Source organism: Camelina sativa, chromosome 19 (genome assembly GCF_000633955.1).
Source record: "Camelina sativa cultivar DH55 chromosome 19, Cs, whole genome shotgun sequence".
Taxonomy (NCBI): domain Eukaryota; kingdom Viridiplantae; phylum Streptophyta; class Magnoliopsida; order Brassicales; family Brassicaceae; genus Camelina; species Camelina sativa.
Window position 1 is genome coordinate 16,322,391 of NC_025703.1, and position 21,537 is coordinate 16,343,927.

The following is a 21,537-nucleotide window of genomic DNA, read 5'->3' on the forward strand; positions in this document are numbered from 1 at the left end:
GATGATGATTTGAGAGGAATCAAGTTGAGAGAACCACCATTCTATGGAAAGAATTATCCAGATGCTTATTTGGAGTGGGAAAAGCAAATGGAGTTAGACTTTAGATGTCAAGACTATTCAGACCGCAAGAAGGTTCAAGTAGCTGCTACCGAGTTTTATGATTATGCGATCAATTGGTGGGATCAACTGGTTACTAGTAGGATGTGCCGACGTGTCCAGCCTGTTGACACATGGGATGAATGGAAAGCAGTTATGAGAAAGAGGTTTGTGTCCAGCCATTACAACAAAGAGTTGCATCAGAAACTGAGACATCTAAGTCAAGGCAGCAAGAGTGTAGAGAATTACTTCCAGGAGATGGAGTCTCTTATGATGAAAGCTGACACTGAAGAAGAAGGAGATGCAACTATAGCAAGGTTTCTAGGAGGATTGGCTAGAAATATTCAAGATCAAATGGAGTTGCAGACCTATGAGGACTTGGAAGAGATGTTGCACAAGGCAATTCTGATTGAGGAGAAACTTAAGAGAAAGAGCAATACTCGACAAATCGCTGGTTCTAGTTCAAAGTCGAGTTACTACAAGGAGGATAAGTCAAGTTTTCGGCCTAGGACAGACTTCAAACCAAATGTGGGAGCTAAGCCAAATGTTTTTGGACAAGAGTCAAAAGGAAAAACAGAGGCTACTCACACTAGGAACCGAGATATCCAATGCTTCAGATGTCATGGGATAGGACACTATGCTAGTCGATGTCCAAACCATCGAACCATAATATTGATGGAGAATGGAGAGGTTGAAACCGAGGAAGAGAAAGAATGTGATTCCACTTCATCTTTGGAAGAGCATGAGGTTTGTGCTACAAAGGGGAAATTGTTGGTTACACGAAGAGCTTTAGTGATGCAAGACAAGATCCAGGAAGTACAACAAGGAGAAAACTTGTTCCACACAAGGTGCTTGGTGAAGGATAAACTGTGCAGTCTTATCATTGATGGAGGAAGCTATACTAATATTACAAGTACTATTTTGGTGGATAAGCTGAAGTTGGATACAAAGAAGCATCCCAGGCCATATAATCTTCAATGGTTGAATAACCAAAGGAATATGAAGGTTAACCAGCAAGTGTTGATTCCCTTGTCCATTGGGAAGTATGAAGATGAAGTGTTTTGTGATATATTTCCCATGGAAGCAAGTCACATTCTGTTGGGAAGGCCATGACAGTTTGATCGCAAGGTTAATCATGATGGCTACACCAACAAACATTCTTTTGAGCACAAAGGGAAGATGATCACACTAGTTCCATTAACACCACAAGAGGTCTACGAAGATCAGCTGCAACTTGGAAAGAACAATGTGAGTGAACCCCTAAACACTAAAAACCATAAAAGAAGAGAGTGAGAGTTTGACAAAAAAACCCAGCAAAAGGCCTTTGAGAGTAACCCCATGAGATAATCTAACTTCTTTGTGAAAGATAGTGAGATTAAGAGAGATTTGTTTTTGAATCAACCTCTAATTGTGCTTATGTACAAGGAAACTCTCATGAGTTTGAATAATCTTGAGCCGGAACTTTCGAGCAATATTGTTTCTCTTCTGCAGGACTATGTCGATGTTTTTCCTGAAGAAAATCCAGATGGTTTTCCACCAATTCGTAGAATTGAATGTCAAATAGACTTTGTCCTAGGAGCTTCAATTCCTAATAGGCCAGCCTATAGAACCAATCATGTGGAGACAAAGGAGCTGTAGAAACAAGTCAGTGAGCTCATGGAAAAGGGATACATTAGGGAAAGCATGAGTCCATGTGATGTGCCGGTGTTACTTGTGCCCAAAAAGGATGGTAGTTGGAGAATGTGCGTGGATTGCAAGGTCATCAATAATATCAGTGTAAAGTATCGCCACCCTATCCCTCCCTTAGATGACATGCTAGTTGAGTTACATGGGTCATGTGTGTTTTCTAAAATTGATCTTAAGAGTGGATATCACCAAATTCGTATGAAGGAGGGTGATGAGTGGAAAACTGCATTTAAGAGTAAGCATGGATTATATGAATGGCTTGTGATGCCTTTTGGGTTAACAAATGCACCTAGTACTTTAATGAGGTTAATGAATTATGTCTTGAGAGCATTCATAGGAGTTTTTGTGGTTGTGTATTTTGATGACATCTTGATATACAGTCAAAGCCAAGATGAACTTGTAGAGTATTTGAAAACTGTTTTAGATGTTCTTAGGATGGAGCAACTGTTTGCCAATTTCAAGAAATGCATTTTTTTTTGCACAGATAACCTTGTTTTTCTAGGATTTTTTGTGAGTGCACAGGGCATTAAGGTCAACGAAAAGAAGGTAAAGGCAATTCGAGAGTGGCCTAGTCCAAAGCCGGTTGGTGAAGTCAGGAGTTTCCATGGTCTTGTCGGCTTCTATCGGAGATTTGTGAAGGATTTCAGCACCATTGCTGCTCCTCTCACAGAGGTTATCAAGAAAGATGATGGATTTAAATGGGAGACAGCACAAGAAGAAGCATTTCAACTCTTGAAACAAAAACTAACTTCTGCACCTCTTCTTTCTTTACCAGATTTTAAGAAAACTTTTGAAATTGAATGTGATGCTTCTAGTGTAAGAACTGGAGCTATGTTGATGCAAGAGGAGAGACCAATTGCTTATTTCAGTGAGAAACTTGGTGGAGCGATCCTGAATTATCCAACTAATGACAAGGAGTTGTATGCCTTGGTTAGAGATCGCAAACTTGGCAACACTATCTTTGGACGAAGGAGTTTGTGATTCACATAGATTTTGAGTCTCTAAAGCAGTATGAGAAGCAAGTAAACAAAGGAAGACGACAGCTGGTTTTCGAAGTGGGAGATCAATTGTGGATACACTTGATAAAGGAACGTTTTCCAGCTGAAAGAGAGTCTAAACTAATGCCAAGGGTCGATGGTCCATTCAAAGTGTTGGCGAAAATCAGTGACAATGCTTACAAGCTCGATTTGCAAGGTAAGTAAAAAATGAGTTCTATTTTTAATGTTTTTGATTTGGCTCCATTTGTTGCAGATGGTCCGGATTTGAGGACAAATCCTTTTGAAGAGGAAGGGCATGATATGATAATGAGGAAGCAACGAGGAAGATCAAGAGGAAGCTGAGCTTGTTAGACTGTAAAACTTGATGGGCCTGTAGTGTTTTGGTTTAAGCCCAAAACACTTTTGTTGTGACTTAGTTGTTGTAGACTCTCAGAATAAGTTTCAGGTTAGTGAGATTAAAAACGCTCAAATCCTATTTAGTGTTTCGTATTTCTTTAACCCTTTCAACATAATCTACTTATCGCATTGTTTTTCCTTTTGTTCCATCTAGATAATAGTAAAAAGGCTACATATGGTGAAATTGAGGAAAAAAGATAGAAAACGTCGATCACATTTTCAAAGAGGACTCCTCTCCCATGATGAACGAAATTAGTTATTGATTTTGTGGAACGAGAGTTAGAGGGTCACATAGAAGCACTGAAGCACACGTGTTGAAGAAGCTTAATAAAGGAACGATATGGAGAAAACGAGAAGGATCCACATTAAGAGAAAAGGGGGTCAATTGACCCTGGTTCGATTCTCCCTTTCCACAAATTTTGCAGTTTTTTTTTTTGTTTTTTTTTACATATGTGGTACGGGTCCGCTAGTGATCGAGACGAAGGCTCAGTTTTTTATTTACATATCTTTTTTCAATTTCGTTTCAATCATAACACATAAAACTCTGGATCTTCAAGTCCTATCTTCTTCCTACAATTTTTTTTTTGAGATTTGTTATAGTTTTTCTTCATCTAGCTTGATTCTTTGGAAAACTTATTAGTGAAAAGAGATTGTTGGAAGAGTCTTTGTGTTGATGAATTGTTACAATCTTGTTGTTATCATTAAGGTATTGTGTGAGTGTAACAATGGTGGATTGACTAATTCTTTTTCCGTGATTGTATACCTCTTGCAGGACACTATCCGTTGACCATGAAGGCGCTCCCTTCATGTAATCTTATGTGTTTTTATTATGGATTAACATATACTGTGTTTTCTAAGCTTTTCATACAAACAAACTCCTTAAAAACCGAAAAGAAGCTTCTCTTACTCCTCAATTACCAAGTGTAGAAGAAAATCTTTAGGCTCTGCGCTTATATTCTTTTATCCGTCTCCACAATTATCAGGTTTCGATGAAGACAAAGGTGAAATGGACATGTGATGTTCTTCGAGGGGATGATGCTTATGAGTTGCAGGAGAAGCTACTGAAACAAGTCGCAGAGGAGTACAATGATGAAGAACAATTTGTTGAACAAATTGAATGTAACTACAATGTGCTACAATTAAACCCAATACTAGCCAGCTTCTTTCCCAAGAACAAATAACCATTTAGCTTGTGATATGAGCGTTTAGTGGAGCAGCCGCCGTTGCTTCTATACCATATACACGATTTACTTGTGAGTTGGTATGTATCTTTCCAAATAATGTTGGCCGACAAAACAAGTCAAAAAAAAAGTTTCGACTAATGTGGTTTAAAAAATTTGTGTCTACATAATATGGTTTGTCTAAGCAAAAACAAAATTAGACATAATGCATATAGTCAATGAAATGATATATGTATATCTCTTTTAGATGAAGCATTCGTTGCATGTCATTGAATTCTCGAACAACAAATATGTCCCCGACTTCAATCTCACTTAAGAGCATACCGTAAATTCGATATTTTCTCGCGCTCAAAAGTATTTATCATTTTCATTAATTCTTCTAATTCTATAGTTCAAGATATGCAAAACATTTGCAAACAACAATTAAAGAGAAATAAAAACATCTTCAAGCAATTAAAGAGAAATAAATTCTTTTTGCTAATTTATATACGATCAAGAAGGAGAGGACTGTTGCAATCAAGAAGTCACGTGACTAGCTATTTATTTGAGTATGGAGCTTAGCTATTGATTTGGTATGGAGCTGCAGCAAAATTGAATATGAAGGAGATCTCAAAATTGACTATTCTATGTTTAAAAAATATATATTTTGGGATTAGATGTTTTGCCAGATGTTAGGAGAAGGGATTATCAAAACAATTTCTCATATCCCCATTATCATCAAAACAATTTCTTAAAACCCCCTCAATTATAAAAAGATAATATTACCTTTAATGAAGGCTGTTTTAGGTTAAATATAATTAAATCAGTAAGTGTTCAACGAAAAACACAGTAGCTCAGTGGTTGCGAGCTCCATGCGCACGCGCGCGCCCAAGGTTCGAATCCCACTATGCTGGGTGCAACTGCATGTTCAATTTTCATTTAAAAATTGTTAGAGGGGTAGTTCGTCCTTTTATTAAAGAAGGGATAGTGAGAAGATGGGTTGGATTCGGACAAGAAAAGAAGTTGTATGAAGCTAACACTACTATAAATTGAACCTGTAAAATGTTTATATTAAATAAGAGAGAAGATATAAGATCAAAAGAGAATTCTAGTGGAGAAAGTGAGGATCTTTTGATCTCCCACATGAAGCTGGATGCAACCATGTACTTGAAGTACCATAATGATGAAAAATTTCTTAGAGACACCATGTTAGCTTTTATTTTAGTCGGGAGGGATACCACTACTTATGCGCTCATGTCTCAAAACCCTCATGTTGTCACTAACATTCGCCAAGAGATCAAAATAAATCGACCTATGACCCCGAGAGGCCGTCTTATGATTCCATAAAGTTCTTGAACAAACTAGTGTATTTACGTGGTACCTTGTATGAAGCAATGAGACTTCACCCTCCGGTTCCATTCGAACACTTGTCTCCCGTAAAACTAAATGTGCTTCCAAGTGGGCATAGAGTCAACCAAAGTTTACTATAATCTCATAAAATCACATTTTTGTATATATATATATATATATCTTATAATATTTTAAAATCATCCAAACTTTACTAAAATCTTATAGAATTACATTTCATTTCTTTTAAAAAAAATATAAAACTCTAAAACACAATCAAATCTTTTAAAAACTCACTTAAATCTTTCAAAATTCAAAAATATTAAAATTTGACTAAATCATTAAAATATTAAATTCAATATCCTCTTTTTAATTAGGGATCAACCTAGTTAGTCAACTTGAAGACAAATTTGCACATAAAATCTTTTAGACAAATAAATAAATAAAAATGAAGATACAAAGTGATCCAAAGAGATAAGAATAACATTAAACGTTTCAAAACGGCAAAACCCATGTCTCGGTGTATATATAACGACGGAATTGACTTCAAAATTTTCTGACTTTATTCTTTCTTTAGTCATCTTTTGTTAATTTCGTTTCAATCATTACACAAAAAAAGTATGGAACTTCAACTCCGTCTTCTTCCTACAATCTTCTTCTTCTTCTTGACAATTCTACAACACTCTTCTTCTGCTCGGATTCTTACAGTCTCCAAGCCTGATAGACATGACTACGCCGCTAGTGCTCGTTGGCTCGTCTCTCAGAACATCTGGGGTGTTCTCAGGTAACTTCTCAAGATTCTCAAGTTCTTAGGATGAAACAAGTATTGGGTAATTTTATCTATTAGAAAGCAGTTTCAGGACGTATTTTAGCAGATTAAATCCAATTCTTGATAAAAGATTGAATTTTTTTGAAATTGAAATTGATAAAAGGGATATATTTTACATAAAGTTTGTAGCTTTTTACAAGATTGAATCCGATCTTTGATGATTTATATGGATGAACGCTGTTGGGTTCTTGAGATTTTCTATGGATTTTGGTTCATCAAAGCTTTGATCTTTTTGAAAATTGAGATTTGATACAAAGTCAAGTACTTTAGTTATCAATATTGTTGGGTGTTTTGAGATTTGGCATAGTTTTGCGTCATCAAGATTGATTCTTTGGAAACCTTATTATTATAAGAGATTGTTGGAAGAGTTTGTGTTGATTAATCGTTGCAATCCTGTTGTTATGATTAAGGTATAACAATGGTGGATTTACTATTTCTTTTTCGGTTATTGTATTACTCTTGCAGCACACTATCCATTGATCATGAAGGCGCTCCCTTCGGGTAATCTTGTTTTTTCATGAATTTAAATCACAATGTCTTTTGTTTCTTTTGGTGTTTGTGGTTTTACACTTCAATAGACATATGGGAGCTTGACATTACTCGAATCTTGGTCTCTGTTTTGCAGGAATGTTGTATCGTTTAGTGATGGTTTACCCGAGAAAGGCAGCGGTATACCTTACTTTTACTTGACAACGCTTGATCCAACTGCAAGAAACGCACTAAAGACCAGAGAGCTTCACTTGCGATCAGTGAATCTCCCGTTGGAACTTGTAAAAGTGATCCAATGAATCCTACTTGCTCTAAACTAACCCTAACCGGGAAGGTAACGTACATGACTGGAAAAAACCGAGTTTTCTTACCAACATGATATTGTGTTTTTTTTTAACTTTGGTCTTTATCTTATATAATGGTTTAGTTGCTGCTATTGGATGATGGATCTGAGGAAGCACAAGTAGCCAAAAAAGCTTTATTCACAAAGCATCCGGAGATGATTGGTAATCAAATGTTTCTGTTAACTCTAAAGATACAGAATCAATGATAATTGTATGATAGTGTGATGGTCCGTTATATCTGTTTTTCCTTTTTTGCAGATTGGCCTAAGGATCATGATTTCCACTTCTTCAAACTCGAGATCACCAATATATTTCTAATCAATTGGTTTGGTGGAGCTAAACCTATCACTGTAGATGAATACCTTCACGCCAAGTCGTAAGTACAATGCGTGAACCCCTTTATAAAATACATCGGTAATCTCTGAGAAACCGAACCGAAACAATGAAAATTTCGAGTTTTTACTATGTTTTTTTTCGCAGTTGATCTCATAGCTCTTTTTAACTGTTTTCAGGATCAAAGTCGCTTCCTTATTACAATGAAACTCACCGGAATAAAGCAAACGGTGAAGCAAGAAAACTTATATATCGGCAACACAACACAATAAATTATATTTGTAACTGTTTCTTTGGTTACAATAGATGTCAAAATCTCTGTAAATTACTTCATACCAAGTTCAGTAATCAAAGGTATCCAATTATTTCGCTATGGAAGATTTGGTTACATTTATATGTTGATAAAAAAGTCTGATGGTAAATAACACTCAAGAAATGTTAAACCGATGCTCGAATTCCGGTAATTTCCGGGTTGAGGACGTCAATGATCAGTTTATGCAATTGAACCAAATTAATTAATATTGAACCAAATTTGGAGTCAAAGTCGAACCAAAGATTTTTTAATGCAACTGAACCGAACTAAAAATTCATCAACTCGAACCCAAACTCGGTTTTTTTTTGTTTCCATTAACAATCCAATAAACCAAATACATCGAAAATTTGTAATTCCACTTAAATTTATCTAAACCGAATTTAACCGAAACTTTTAAAATAGAAAGAAATCAAGCATTAACCGGTTTGATGATCAAATTACGGTTATGTCCGGTTTGAGGATAAGCTTTTTATCATTTTTTTTTTCTAGAGTTTCTGTGTGTGAGTGGCGAGCATTGGTTTCTGGAAATTGAACACACAAACAAAAATATCTGAAAAATTCGACCTTAAGCACTTAAGCTGATAGATACAACAAATACAAATCCCCAAATTCAAGAACACAGAGACACGAAACCTTCTTCGGATCTTCAAAATACCCCAAGAAAAGAAAAGAAAAGCTCCATGAATCTTCAAGCCGCTTCTTGTAGCTTCGGATTCGTTTCGAGTCCACTTGGCGTCACTCCCGGAACTTCGTTTCGTCGCTTCGTAATCCGAGCCAAATGTTAGTTTTGTTTTTTTTGAATCCCTAAATCTTTGTTTCTTCTTCGTTAATCTTTGAGAAGTGATTGAGAGATTGAGATTCAATTGCTTTTGCTTTTGCAGCGGAACCTTCGGAGAAATCTGTAGAGATCATGAGAAAATTCTCGGAGCAATATGCTCGTCGCTCTGGGACTTACTTCTGTGTTGATAAAGGTGTTACTTCTGTAGTCATTAAGGTATAACAAACTATTTATTGGGTTTTTGTGTTGAATCTTGGGATTGAGTTAATGTTGAGACTTATTAATGCTTAAATGTTTTGTTGGGAGCAGGGGTTAGCTGAGCATAAAGATTCGTATGGTGCACCGCTTTGTCCTTGCAGGTGAATCTTTGTTTGCTTCTTATTTGGAATGTTTGTAATGAAACAGTGCTGTGGATTACGAAAGTTTGATACTTTGTTGTTGTTGTTGTTGATGCAGACACTATGATGATAAAGCTGCTGAGGTTGGGCAGGGATTTTGGAATTGTCCGTGTGTTCCAATGAGAGAGAGGTATGAACTATCTTCATCTTGGCTGTGTATTAGGCATTGTGTTTGTGTGTGTCTCTGTCTTGTTATGTACTTAGAACTAAGCATATAAGGTTCTTTGGGATGCATCGATTGGTTATATGTTTAAAGGTATAGATTTGACTCGAACTTCGTTGTGGTTGTTAGAGGGTTAGTGTTTAACAGCAGACAGGATGTTACACTTATCATAGAGGTTACTGATGCTCCTTATTAGCAAATGGAAGTTGGTTTACTCTAGTAGTTAGCAACAGTTACCAAACCATTTAAAAAGATTATTTGTGCTCTCTTGCAAACTCTTGGCCTAGGTGGCCCTTTTTAACCAAATTTTGGTACACCACAATTTAAGATCCTTTGTGTTTTCATAGGGCTTATTTCAGGTAGCAAAGCTGATTAGTATTTGTATATGAAGAATTAGGTATTGAACTGAGTTGTCTTTTATTCACAAACATTACAAAGATATTTATACATGTTCAACGCTAGGGTTTCTAAGTTAACATACACCGTCATTGACGTAAACATTACGACACAAGCCCATAACACAAAGCCCAACCTATAACCTTAATACTCCCCCTCAAGTTGGAGTGTGGAGATTTTGCACACCTAACTTGGACAATAAGTAATCAAACTGTGGTCGACCAAGCGCCTTTGCTAAAATATCTGCAATTTGATCATCCGTACTAATGTGTTTGGTAGAAATAATCCCATCACGAACCGCATCACGAACCGCATGACAATCTTTTTAATGTGTTTAGTACGTTCATGAAACACTGGATTGGCAGCAATATGAATAGCAGCTTTGTTGTCGCAGAAGAAACGAGTAGGCTTCGACTGATCAATACCCAATTCTCTTAACAAACGCCGCAACCATTGAATCTCTCGTAAAGCAGTAGACATAGACCGATACTCGGCCTCAACGGACGAGTGAGAGACCGTATTTTGTTTCTTAGTTCGCCAAGAAATCGGAGAACCACCAAGAAGAACAACAAATGCGGTAAGGGAACGTCTTGTCAAAGGACAACCTGCATAATCCGAATCGCAGTAGACACTCAAAGTTAGATCCGGATCCGACGAAAGAAATATTCCTTGACCAGGAGTGTCTTTCAAAAAACAAACCACACGAAGAGCTGCCGTCTAATGAGCTTCACGAGGAGACTTCATAAACTGAGACAAAATATGAACGAAATAACTAAGCTCGGGACGCGTATGAGTAAGATAGATCAAACGACCTACAAGTCGACGATAAGGCTTATGATCAGATAAAAGAGGACTTGTGTCTTTCGCAAGCTTGTGATTCTGCTCAAGAGGCGTAGGAGCAGGCTGAGCACCAAGGAGACCACAATCCGAAATAATGTCTAGCGCATACTTGCGCTGAGAAAGAAAAATACCTTCGGGACCTCTGCTGACTTCTAGTCCAAGAAAGTATTTGAGTTTGTCCAAATCTTTCATAGAGAAGCATTTAGACAAATAATCCTTAAACTTCTGAATCATGTATCCATCGTTGCCACAAATAATTAGATCATCAACATAAACTAAGACACGGAGATCAATACCAGCTTTAGTGTAAGCAAACAACGAGTAATCCTCATAGGACTGAACAAAACCAAAACGGAGCAAAGAGTCAGACAACTTCTTAAACCAACAGCGGGGAGCTTGTTTAAGACAATAGATAGACTCCCGGAGACGGCAAACTTTGCCTGGATGAGAAGCACGAAACCCAGGGGGAAGTTGCATATAAACTTCCTCATCTAAGTCACCATGCAGAAAAGCATTATTGACATCCATTTGAAAAACTTTCCACTTCTTAGCAGCAACAAGACGAAGAACAGAACGGACAGTGGTCATTTTCACCACTGGAGCAAAAATCTCATTAGAATCAACACCCTCCTTTTGATTATTACCAAGTGCGACAAGACGGGCCTTATAACGCTCAATGGAACCATCAGCGTTATACTTAGTTTTGTAGACCCATTGACTACCAATAGCAATCTTATTAGGCGGTAAATCACAAATCTCAATTGTTCCTGTAACGTCGAGAGCATAAACCTCTTTGCGTATGGCATCATTCCAAACTTTGAGGTGAATGGCCTCCTTAAAGTGTCGTGGCTCAACATGAGCAGTAATCGCAGCTAAGAAAACACGGTGCCCTGGAGAAAAAACATCATCAGAGATGTAATTCGTCAGAGGATAGAGTGAGTTACCTTGAACCGATGACGATACCAGGAATGTGGAGTCAGGAAGAGCGTGATGGGTTTCCAGAGCAGAGACAACATTATATGTGACATAGTCGCGAAGCCAACCAGGAGCTTGATGCTATCGTTGACCGAGAGGAGGAGGAACAACCGGAGTTACAACAACAAGTGATAACAGGATCAGAGGAACGACGAACAGGAGAAAAAGGTATTAATGAGTCCGCAACTGCAGAGGAAGATGTATCAAGGACCTGCTTGTCCACAGAAACAGGGGAAGGTGAAACCGGAGAAGAGTCCGGAACAGAGGATGGTGTGTCATACGCAATAGGGGAAGGAGGTAAAAGCGGAGAATCATCAACCTCCTTAACAACCATAGGACTTGGCGGAGGAGAGACAACATGATCAACAAGTAAGACCAAGTCCAAACTCCCCCTGACCGACGAAGGCATCACCTAGTCATCATCAGTGACAACATCAATAGGCGGAGAAGACGGCGGAGAGAGAGCAAAATTTTCTCGATTTGCAAAAGGGAACACATCCTCACGAAAAATAACGTCTCTTGACACAAAAATTTTGTTCTTCTCAACATCATACACCTTCCACCCTTTCTGCCCAAAGGGATAACCGACGAATACACAAAACCGACTTCGAGGAGCAAATTTATCCTTGTCTCTCTGCACAGAATGTGTGTAACAAGCAGAACCAGAGACACGAAACAAATCATATGATGGTTTACAACCATGAAGAACCTCATACGGAGACAAGCCGTTGTGCACAGATGAAGGAGTTCGATTAATAACATAAGCAGTTGTAAGAACGGCTTCTCCCCAAAAACGAATAGGCAAACTAGCCTGAAACAATAAAGCCCGTGAGACATTCAAGATATGTCGATGTTTTCTCTCAACTCGACCATTTTGCTTTGGAGTCCCCACACAAGATGTTTGATGAATGATTCCACATTGACGAAAATAAGAGGAGAGACAAATAAACTCTGTTCCATTGTCAGAGCGAACCGTCTTAACGGATTTTCCAAACTGTTTTTCAGCGTATGTGATAAAGTTAGTTAACACATTACGAACTTCAGACTTAGCAAGCAAAAGATAAGTGCAGACCGCACGAGAATAGTCATCAACAATAGTAAAAAAATAAACAGCTCCACAAGAAGAAGGAACTCGATAGGGACCCCAAACATCGCAATGTATTAAAGAAAAACAATCGTCGGCTTTATTAAACCTGTCAGGAAACACTTCTCTAGTCTGCTTGGCTCGTAAACAAATGTCACAAGAGTGAGAGCCAGGAGATTTCGAGGAACCAGAAAACAACGGTAAAGAAGAAAGCACAGAAAAAGACGGATGCCCTAGTCTTTGATGCCACAACACTTGATCGGAACCAACAGCCACACTGTGTATTCTTGCAGACAAAACATCCTTAAAATAGTAAACACCATCACGCTCTTCACCTCTTCCAATCCGAGTCCTCGAAAAACGGTCTTGCAACACACACAAAGTATCAGTAAACATAGCAACACACTTGGTTTGCTTCAAAATCTTGGAGACATATATTAAAGTGCAGTTTAGAGCTGGCACATAGAGAACATTGTCCAAAGACACTGTCTCTATCAAGGGAAACACTCCCATACTCAATGCAAATGTTTTACTACCATCTGCAAAGCATACAGAACAAGGAGAAATATTCTTAAGGTTGATTAATACGGAAAGATTTCCTGTCATATGGTGAGAGGCCCCAGTGTCAATAATAACATCAGCGAGATCCTTCTTACCAGAAAGTCGATCATCACTACTAGAACTCGATTTTTCTGAAACCATCTGTTGGAGAACTCTCAATTGTTCGGGTGTGAACTCAGGAAACACTGACGCATTAGCACTAGTTGCATGAGCAACCACAAATTGTCCTCTCCCTCGTCCAGAAGAAGAGAAACCAGAACCGCGTCCACCACAGCCCCGACCACCAGTCTTTTGTTGTGATTTCTCTGATCGCTCATTCCACCAATCAGGGAATCCAACGATTTACCAAGAATCACTTTTTGAATGACCACTTCTCCCACAATGAGAACAGAGTATCGAACGACGCTGAGCAGAATTCAGACTGTGACCACCACCAGAAGTGTTTGTTCGTCCCAAATATGCGGTTACCTCTGGAGCTTGCTCACGACGAGTCACAAAGCCGACGGCTTCTTGTTGTTGCTCACGTGTACGCACAGACGCAAGGCTCTGTTCTTCTAAACATCTCAGTGAACCATTCATTGTAATTATCACCAGTCAACATGACGGAGGTGATCATAGCTCTAGGATTATCCGAACTGGACAAAGTGTAGGGAGACACCGTCTCCGGAGTAGGTCGCTGCAAATCTGCAATGCAGGAGCCTGCTTCAAAGATGATGAACTATCATCTATTTTGGACATGATTTCTTGTCACGCAAAAAAATAAACTTGTTCTTAACAAAAGGAGAAACAAAGCAAGAAGAGTTTAGCGGAAGAAAAAAAATTTAGAGAGGCTCTGATACCATGAAGAATTAGGTATTGAACTGAGTTGTCTTTTATTCACAAACATTACAAAGATATTTATACATGATCAACGCTAGAGTTTCTAAGTTAACATACACCGTCATTGACGTAAACATTACGACACAAGCCCATAATACAAAGCCCAACCTATAACCTCAATAGTATCTGGTATCGGTTATTTCTGATAATACTTATGTTTTACATCTTGAATCATTTGGTTCATCAGGAAGGAGTGCCATTGTATGCTTTTCTTAACTCCTGATAATGATTTCGCCGGAAAGGATCAGGTTAAATCTCATATCAAATATACTTTTTGTTTGTTACCAAGAATGCGGGTTTCGTTAAACATGGGAGATCTAATTCGTTTCTCTTCTTGGTTTTGTGCAGACGATTACATCAGAGGAAATAAAAGAGACAACAGCTAACATGTGATAAGTGGTTCTTGTTGTGTTCGCCACCTCTGTTCTTTTAGGTCAAATGAGATATATCTCACTTCAAATGCAGTCTGTACATCGATACCCCAGAGCATCTTCTTCGTTCTTGTGTACAACTATTTCACTCTCAGATACATACTTCTGTATGGATCTTTTGTTTGCAAAACTATTAAAAGCAATATAAAAGGATCTAACTTTACACGAAGTCTTCATTAGGCTATGGTTTTGGCTTAAGCGATGTGAAAACATACTTAACCAATCCACAAGAAAGGAAAAATGATGAACATTAACAAAATCCAACATCTACCCAAACAGTATTAGAAGAGACAATCTGTATACTAAAACAGTTTAAATCCAATCGAACATGTTCCCAAACCAATTTATTTATTAAAAACATTTGGTTCAATAAGGGTTTAAACTGAATTCAGAATTTTATGTGTACACAGTTAAGCGAACCAAAAGAGTCAAAATTCATCAAACTGAGTCCAAACCAAATGATTTGAACATGATACTCGAAAGATATCATAAAGATTACAACTTTCTAATCTTTTTCTTTAGTAAGCCAGATGGAATCACTAAATAAATCATAGATGCTGTTTGCTGGATTTGGCAAAGTCAAAACTCCACAAGATAGCAGCGATTCAAGATTTGCACCGAATGCGCCCATGTAGCCTCTACATTCACTAAAGGCAGTAGTAGTTCTTTTGGTTCTTAAGTCAAACAAAAGGATTGATTCACTCTCACTAATAATACCATATACCGAATCAATGAACACAATGCAATTCTCCTTTGCACCCGGAATATTTTGTACCGAGCAGCAGAGATTAATCCGTTTTCCAAGAAAGATCACTCGGTCGTTCAAGTCATTAACTTGAACCCACTTCCTCCTCCCTCCATCTTCGTCATCCAGCCTAAAGACTCTGAACCATGTATACATATGTTCAAGATGAGACTCGTCGAATGGGAACCAATTATACATATCTTTTTCATAACAATCTCCTGGTATGAACCGTTGCACAAGCAACAACTCTTCTCCTGACTTCACGAGATTTTCTTCCGAACACTTGCAAATCGACCGTGTGACCGATGGGATCTCCGAAACTTCCAAAGAGGGTTCGATTACAAAAACATGTCCCCATCCACTTTTATCAACCACATAAAACTTGCCTTTGAACGAAATTATATCTCGACATTTCTCGGGAGAGACCGAAATTTCCGTCCATCTCATGTCAAGGCTGCTATATATCATCATATCGCCTTCTATATCAGCTAGCAAACTGAAATCTCTGCGATCTTCATTGTTCAGTTCAAGATATTCAACTGTTTTGGAAGTAGTACCCCATTTAACTCCGGTACGCAAACAAAAATATCTCTTAAACTCCAAGTTTATCTGCATCCAAGGCTATGTAAGCTTAATCCAAGGCATAAATAAGTTTAAGAAATTAGTTTCAGTACAAAATAATAATAATAAAAAAAAATAATAATACTCATGCACCGTATGTAGTAATAGAGACTCAGAACTAATAACCTGGTAGTAGTAATGAGACAAAGAGACAATTTGAGTGGTAAGAGAGTTGAACAATAATATAGTGCTTTTGGGTGTGAGACCACCATGACTTGCTAATGGCGACGACATCGACATTGGTTTCCATCTTCTTTCACCCACCTCTGCCAATAAATAATCATCACCAAACGGAGTGTTGAACCTCACAAGATAAACTGGGATTTTTTTTAGTGTGCAACACGGGGATATGAACCGAGGTTTTCCCCTGTAACTATGGTGGACAAACATGGGGATATGAGTTTTGATGCCTAAGCAGCGGGAATCACGCGGGGAAGGAACAACCGACCGCCATGAGCTGCAGACGGATCGGAAGAGGACAATCTCGAAAGATGTCTCAAAACGACCAACAATTAGTATTAGTATGTCTCTCGGAAGCACCGACCAATCTGCCATGGTTAGATTCGATGGCAGCTCGAGAGGAATACTTAAAAGAGGTAAGGAAATTGAAAATGAAGATATAGGAAAAGTAAAGTAGAATTTCACATTAAATATTAGAAACTATAGTAGATTTTTTATGAAATAAAGAAAGATATCTTACCATATAAAGCCAAAGAAAATGAAGAAACATATCATGGTAAAAAAAAAATGTAGTTAGTTTATCTTTAATGAATATTTGGATTTTTTTACGTTTATTATTACCCTATTGATTATTGAAAATATTATTAAACCATATAAAACTCAAATATAAAGTAGAATATAATGCAAAATTTAATATGAGATTTTATTTTGTAAAATAAAGGAAAATAAAGATATATGTTAAAGAAATGTGTAGTTAATTGACATATAACCCAGTTAGAAATTTAATCTTTTTTCCGGAGTTAGAAATTTAATCTTGTTTTGGCTAATAAATCTCCAAATAAATATAAACTTCCTTAATTGTTTTAGTATTTGACATATATATTGTTGAAGGATCTAAAAATCCATAAGATCATTTTCATCGGGTAGAAACACGTTACGTTTCTCAAATATAGTATTTTATTATTTTTAATTATTTATTTAAAATTTAAATTAAAAATAAAAAAGTTAGACCAATCATCTGTTAGCACATGTAAAATGGGTGTCAGAAATGTTTCTGAAATTTGCTCATTTGAGAAGGGTTTTCAATCTCACTACTCTTTTTAAATATTTTATTAATTTATTTTTGCTGAGCAATACTTCCATGCTCTCCCGTTGGACGTACCCTAACCTTAACGCTGATTTTTTGAATTGTTATAGATGTCAAATCATAGAGATTTGTATTTATGTTAATTGATTATATCCATCTTTATACTTATTTTAATAAGAGTAAATACAGTTTTTCTCATCACAAACTCTCACCAACATCTAATACGAATCACCTGACAAGTGAAAATGACATCTATAAAAACACATCTAGTCCACAAAAAGAAAAAGAATTGGTTAATTATTTTGATGACCGAAAGTTCTGGGAGTTAATCTAATTTAATTATGTTACTTGTTCTACATTTAGCTAGAATTTTTTTTTCTTTTTGTCATCTGGTCTTATATTGAATTATGGCCTTTAAAACCCCACAACATACACATTTATGATATACAAAAAAATCATTCCAAGCTCCCTCACTCCTTTACCCAGTTAGTTCTCCTAACTAATCTCTCCATCCACAAAAACAGGGTATATACAAAAGAAACGGTTCAGAAAGATAATCGACTCTGCCTAATAAAACAGATCCTCATCAAACCGAAAGTTCAAGCTTTCTCCTCATCAAAGACTTTAGTCATCCATGCTGGGTGACCCATTTCCACGTACGATTGTAATCTGAGGTCTCCTGTGACACTTTGTGCTATTAAGTTTGCATTTCGGTTTGTTGTTATCGTTTCAGTACACAGTCTCCAGTACTGCAATCTTCCCAAAAAACTCCTTATGGCCAAAACTTGAGCTTTGAAATTTGGCCAAGCAATTGGTCTCTCCACCGCATGTACCAGCCCTTTATCTTGAACACCAAAAATAACATTTGTTACCTTATGGCTTTTCATACTTTCGATTGCCCGTAGCACCACACGCAGCTTTACATCTTCCGCATTCTCAATCCTTCCGAAAGCTCTTCGGCTATGCAACAAAACCTCCCCTTTTTCATCTCTTAAAACCCAGGCTCCACCTGCAATTTTGTTTCTCTTCGACCAAGAAGAACCTACATTACACTTTAACCAATTTTGTGGAGGTTTTTCCCACCCTTTCACTTTCATCGGTGCCCTTCTGTCAACCATATTTGCCTCCCTTTGGTTATGTTCTGCATTTCCTCTATTTTCTTCACTTTGAGCCTCAAACCACTCTGTAACATCTTCTCTAAATTTTCCAACTGTTTCTGCAGCTGAGAAACTAACCCCATCGAAAAACAGAGAATTTCTATGTTTCCATATTCTCCAGATTATGGGAAGCTCCTTCTCAAATCAGTAGGCCAATCCTTATTGTTCCTGTTCTCTAGAAGATGATACATATTGGAATATACCGATCCACTTTGAAAACCCTCCAACGGAAAATGGTAATCGGATAAGGCCCATATCTGTCTGGCCGCTGAACAGGTAAAGAAAACATGATTTATGGACTCACCTTCCTCTCCACAAAGTTGACAAACACTATCCATATCCATGCCTCTTCTATTTAGCGCTTCAGCTACTGGTAAAGCCCCTGACAAGACTTTCCAGAGAAAGATTTTTAGCTTTGGATCGGTGTGAATTCTCCATACCAGTTTTTTCAGCTCAAGCGTAGATGGTCTTGTCGAGACTTCTTTGATCAGATGGGCACTTTTTTCTTGGTCCGCTAACCAATATGCAGATTTAACTGAGTAGTCTCCACTTTTATTGAACTTCCATGCAAAGAAATCCTGTTGAGAAACAATAGGCTTGATAGCTCTTATTCTAGCTATATCCTGTGGGAAAAAATGTTCTTCAAGCATTTCCTGGTCCCAATAACTAGTTGAGGCATCAATAAGCTCATTTACCTTTAGCCCTACCTCAAAGAACAAATTTTTCCTCCAAGGCGCTCTAAACTCATCATCTAGGATCCACTTATCCATCCATACGCTAATTGTTTCCCCATTTCCTACTTTCTTTACCAGTCCTTTTTCCAACAACTCTCGCCCAAACAGGATGCTTCTCCAAGCAAAAGATGGTCTCTTCCCCATAGAAGCCTCCAAAAAACCGGAATCATTGTAATACCTACTTTTCATAAGTTTAGCAAGTAGGCAGTTTGGCGATTGAAGTAATCTCCATGCTTGTTTTGCTAATAATGCTTGATAGAACACTTAAATGTTTCTGAAACCCAGTCCACCATAATCTTTAGGTAAACACAATCTGTCCCAACTCTGCCAATGAATTTTCCTTGAGTGTTCATCTTCATTCCACCAAAAAGAGGCCATTGCACTCTGAAGACTTTCACAGGTCGTAACTGGGAGTTTGAAGCATGACATAGCAAACACAGGCATTGCTAGTGCTACCGACTTCAGCAATACTTCTTTTCCACCTTGTGATAAGCATCTTGTGTACCAACCCGAGAGTTTAGCCTTTAGCCTATCCTTTAAATAGCTTAGCATATCAACTTTAGATCTGATAAAACACTTTGGTAAACCAAGATATGATCCTGCTCCTCCCTCAGCTTGTATCCCTAGGGTATCTCGAATACTTGCTTTACTTGTTTTGTCAATCTTTGCTCCAAACGTTATGGACGACTTTGAAAGGTTTATAGATTGGCCCGAAGCTTCCCCATAGAGCCTGAGAATATTCTGCAACACCCGACTTTGCTCCTTTGAAGCTTTACACAGAAAGAGTGAATCGTCAGCGAAAAGTAAGTGATGCACACTTGGTCCATCATGGTGGAAACGGATCCCCTCAATCTTTTTTCCGTTTGAGCTTTATTCAGGAGGTGTGTTAGGCCCTTAGTACACAAGACAAACAGAAATGGAGACAGTGGATCTCCCTGTCTCAAACCTCTTTATGGGATGATCATTCCAAAAGGAGAATCATTGATGAGTACTGAATAAGTGATTGATGATACACAAACCATTATCCAATCAATCAATTTCTAGCGAAATCCCATAGCAGATAATAGGGATCTAAGGTAACTCCATTCAACTCTGTCATATGCTTTTGACATATCTGATTTAACTGCCATAAACTCCGATGATATTTGAGGATGCACCCTAAGGCTATGGACCAATTCGTGATCCACAAGGATGTTATCGGTGATCAATCTTTCAGGGACGAAGGGTGACTGAGTATCCGAAACAATCAAGTTCAGAAAAGGTTGAATAGTTTTCACCAGGATCTTTGCAATTACCTTATACAGCACCGAACAGAGGCTGATTGGCCGGAGATTTACCATCTCTGTGGGGTGGTGAGTCTTTGGGATTAGACAAAGGTGAGTATAGTTCCACTCATTCGGCATCATTCCATCGTGGAAGATTTTTTTTACTTCCAATATGATGTTTGTCCCCACAATTGCCCAATACTGTTGGAAGAACAATGCTGACATACCATCTGGTCCGGGAGCTTTTGCTGGATTGATTGAAAACATGGCTTATGTTATCTCTTCTGCACTAACTTCCTCAATCAGAGCCATATTCATTTGATCCGTAACTCTTGGAGTGAGACCATTAAACCAATCTGAAAACCTAGCTGGGTTTGAGGAAGTGAATAACCTTTTAAAATAAGCTGATGCTACTTCACCCTTTGCCGCCTCAGAAAACTGAAAGTTCCCATTAATGTCTTTTAGCTTTTCAATCCTCTTCCTTTGCCTGTTCTCCTTGACTGAAGCATGAAAAAGATTAGAGTTCCGGTTTCCTCTTCTTAACCATTTTTGTCGACTTTTTTTTGTCGCCAATACTTCTCTTCCTCTCGATAGGCTTTTGCCAATTCCCTTTTTAAACCTTGTGCCATCTTGGCCAACTCGTCGACTGTTCTTTCTCTATGGCTTCCTCTAGTAACTATATCTTTTCCTTTGAATTGGTTGCATTTCTTTTTTTCCAGGAGCTTAAAGCTTTACGACAGTTTCTCAGTCTTCCTGTTACAGATAAGATGACATTACTTGATCTAGGCTTCCAAGCTCTGACTATCGCCTCTTTCACATCTTCCTTATGCAAAAATCTTTTGTCGAACCTAAACAGGCCTCTATAAGAGTCTTGGGATGTCATTAGCTTTACCAAAACCGGTATGTGGTATGAACCTCTCATATCCAAAAAAATTTGGTTTGAGGCTGGAAATTTAGTAAACCACTCTTCATTTCCAAATGCTCTGTCCAACCTACACTGAATCCAAGGTTCACCCCTTCTTCCTGCCCATGAGAAGTTATTTCCATTACTTGGCAACTCTATCATTCCACAGACTCTTAACATCTCAGCGAAGTCTTTTGATGCATTTTCACTTCTTCTAGGCCCACCTATTTTTTCACCTTTGTGCAAAATCTCGTTAAAGTCACCTAGCATAATCCATCTGTCCTTTCTGCCTATTCCGATCCTAGTGATTCTTTCCCACACTACTGATCTTTTACTTCTATCCGGGTC

At 37.9% G+C, this 21,537-nt stretch overlaps 3 protein-coding genes across 3 annotated transcripts; 2 read left to right on the plus strand and 1 right to left on the minus strand.

Annotated features, from left to right (window-relative positions):
- Positions 6,226-8,056, plus strand: LOC104766505 (protein CREG1-like). Its single transcript, XM_019241129.1, is given in 7 exon segments — positions 6,226-6,467; positions 6,978-7,013; positions 7,138-7,229; positions 7,232-7,335; positions 7,429-7,507; positions 7,604-7,721; positions 7,858-8,056. Coding segments are annotated over 7 exon segments (621 nt in total). The 5' UTR covers positions 6,226-6,303; the 3' UTR covers positions 7,886-8,056.
- On the plus strand, positions 8,495-14,662 carry LOC104766506 (ferredoxin-thioredoxin reductase catalytic chain, chloroplastic). The gene is made up of 6 exons (XM_010490410.2): positions 8,495-8,771; positions 8,873-8,985; positions 9,079-9,128; positions 9,226-9,297; positions 14,253-14,313; positions 14,414-14,662. Exons 1-6 carry the CDS (start codon positions 8,672-8,674, stop codon positions 14,456-14,458), a joined length of 441 nt encoding a protein of 146 aa, XP_010488712.1. The 5' UTR covers positions 8,495-8,671; the 3' UTR covers positions 14,459-14,662.
- Positions 14,845-16,424, minus strand: LOC104767885 (putative F-box protein At2g16290). The gene is made up of 2 exons (XM_010491851.2): positions 15,989-16,424; positions 14,845-15,850 (listed from the first exon to the last, which is right to left on the minus strand). The coding sequence occupies exons 1-2, from the start codon at positions 16,415-16,417 to the stop codon at positions 15,002-15,004; spliced, it is 1,278 nt and encodes a 425-aa protein (XP_010490153.1). The 5' UTR covers positions 16,418-16,424; the 3' UTR covers positions 14,845-15,001.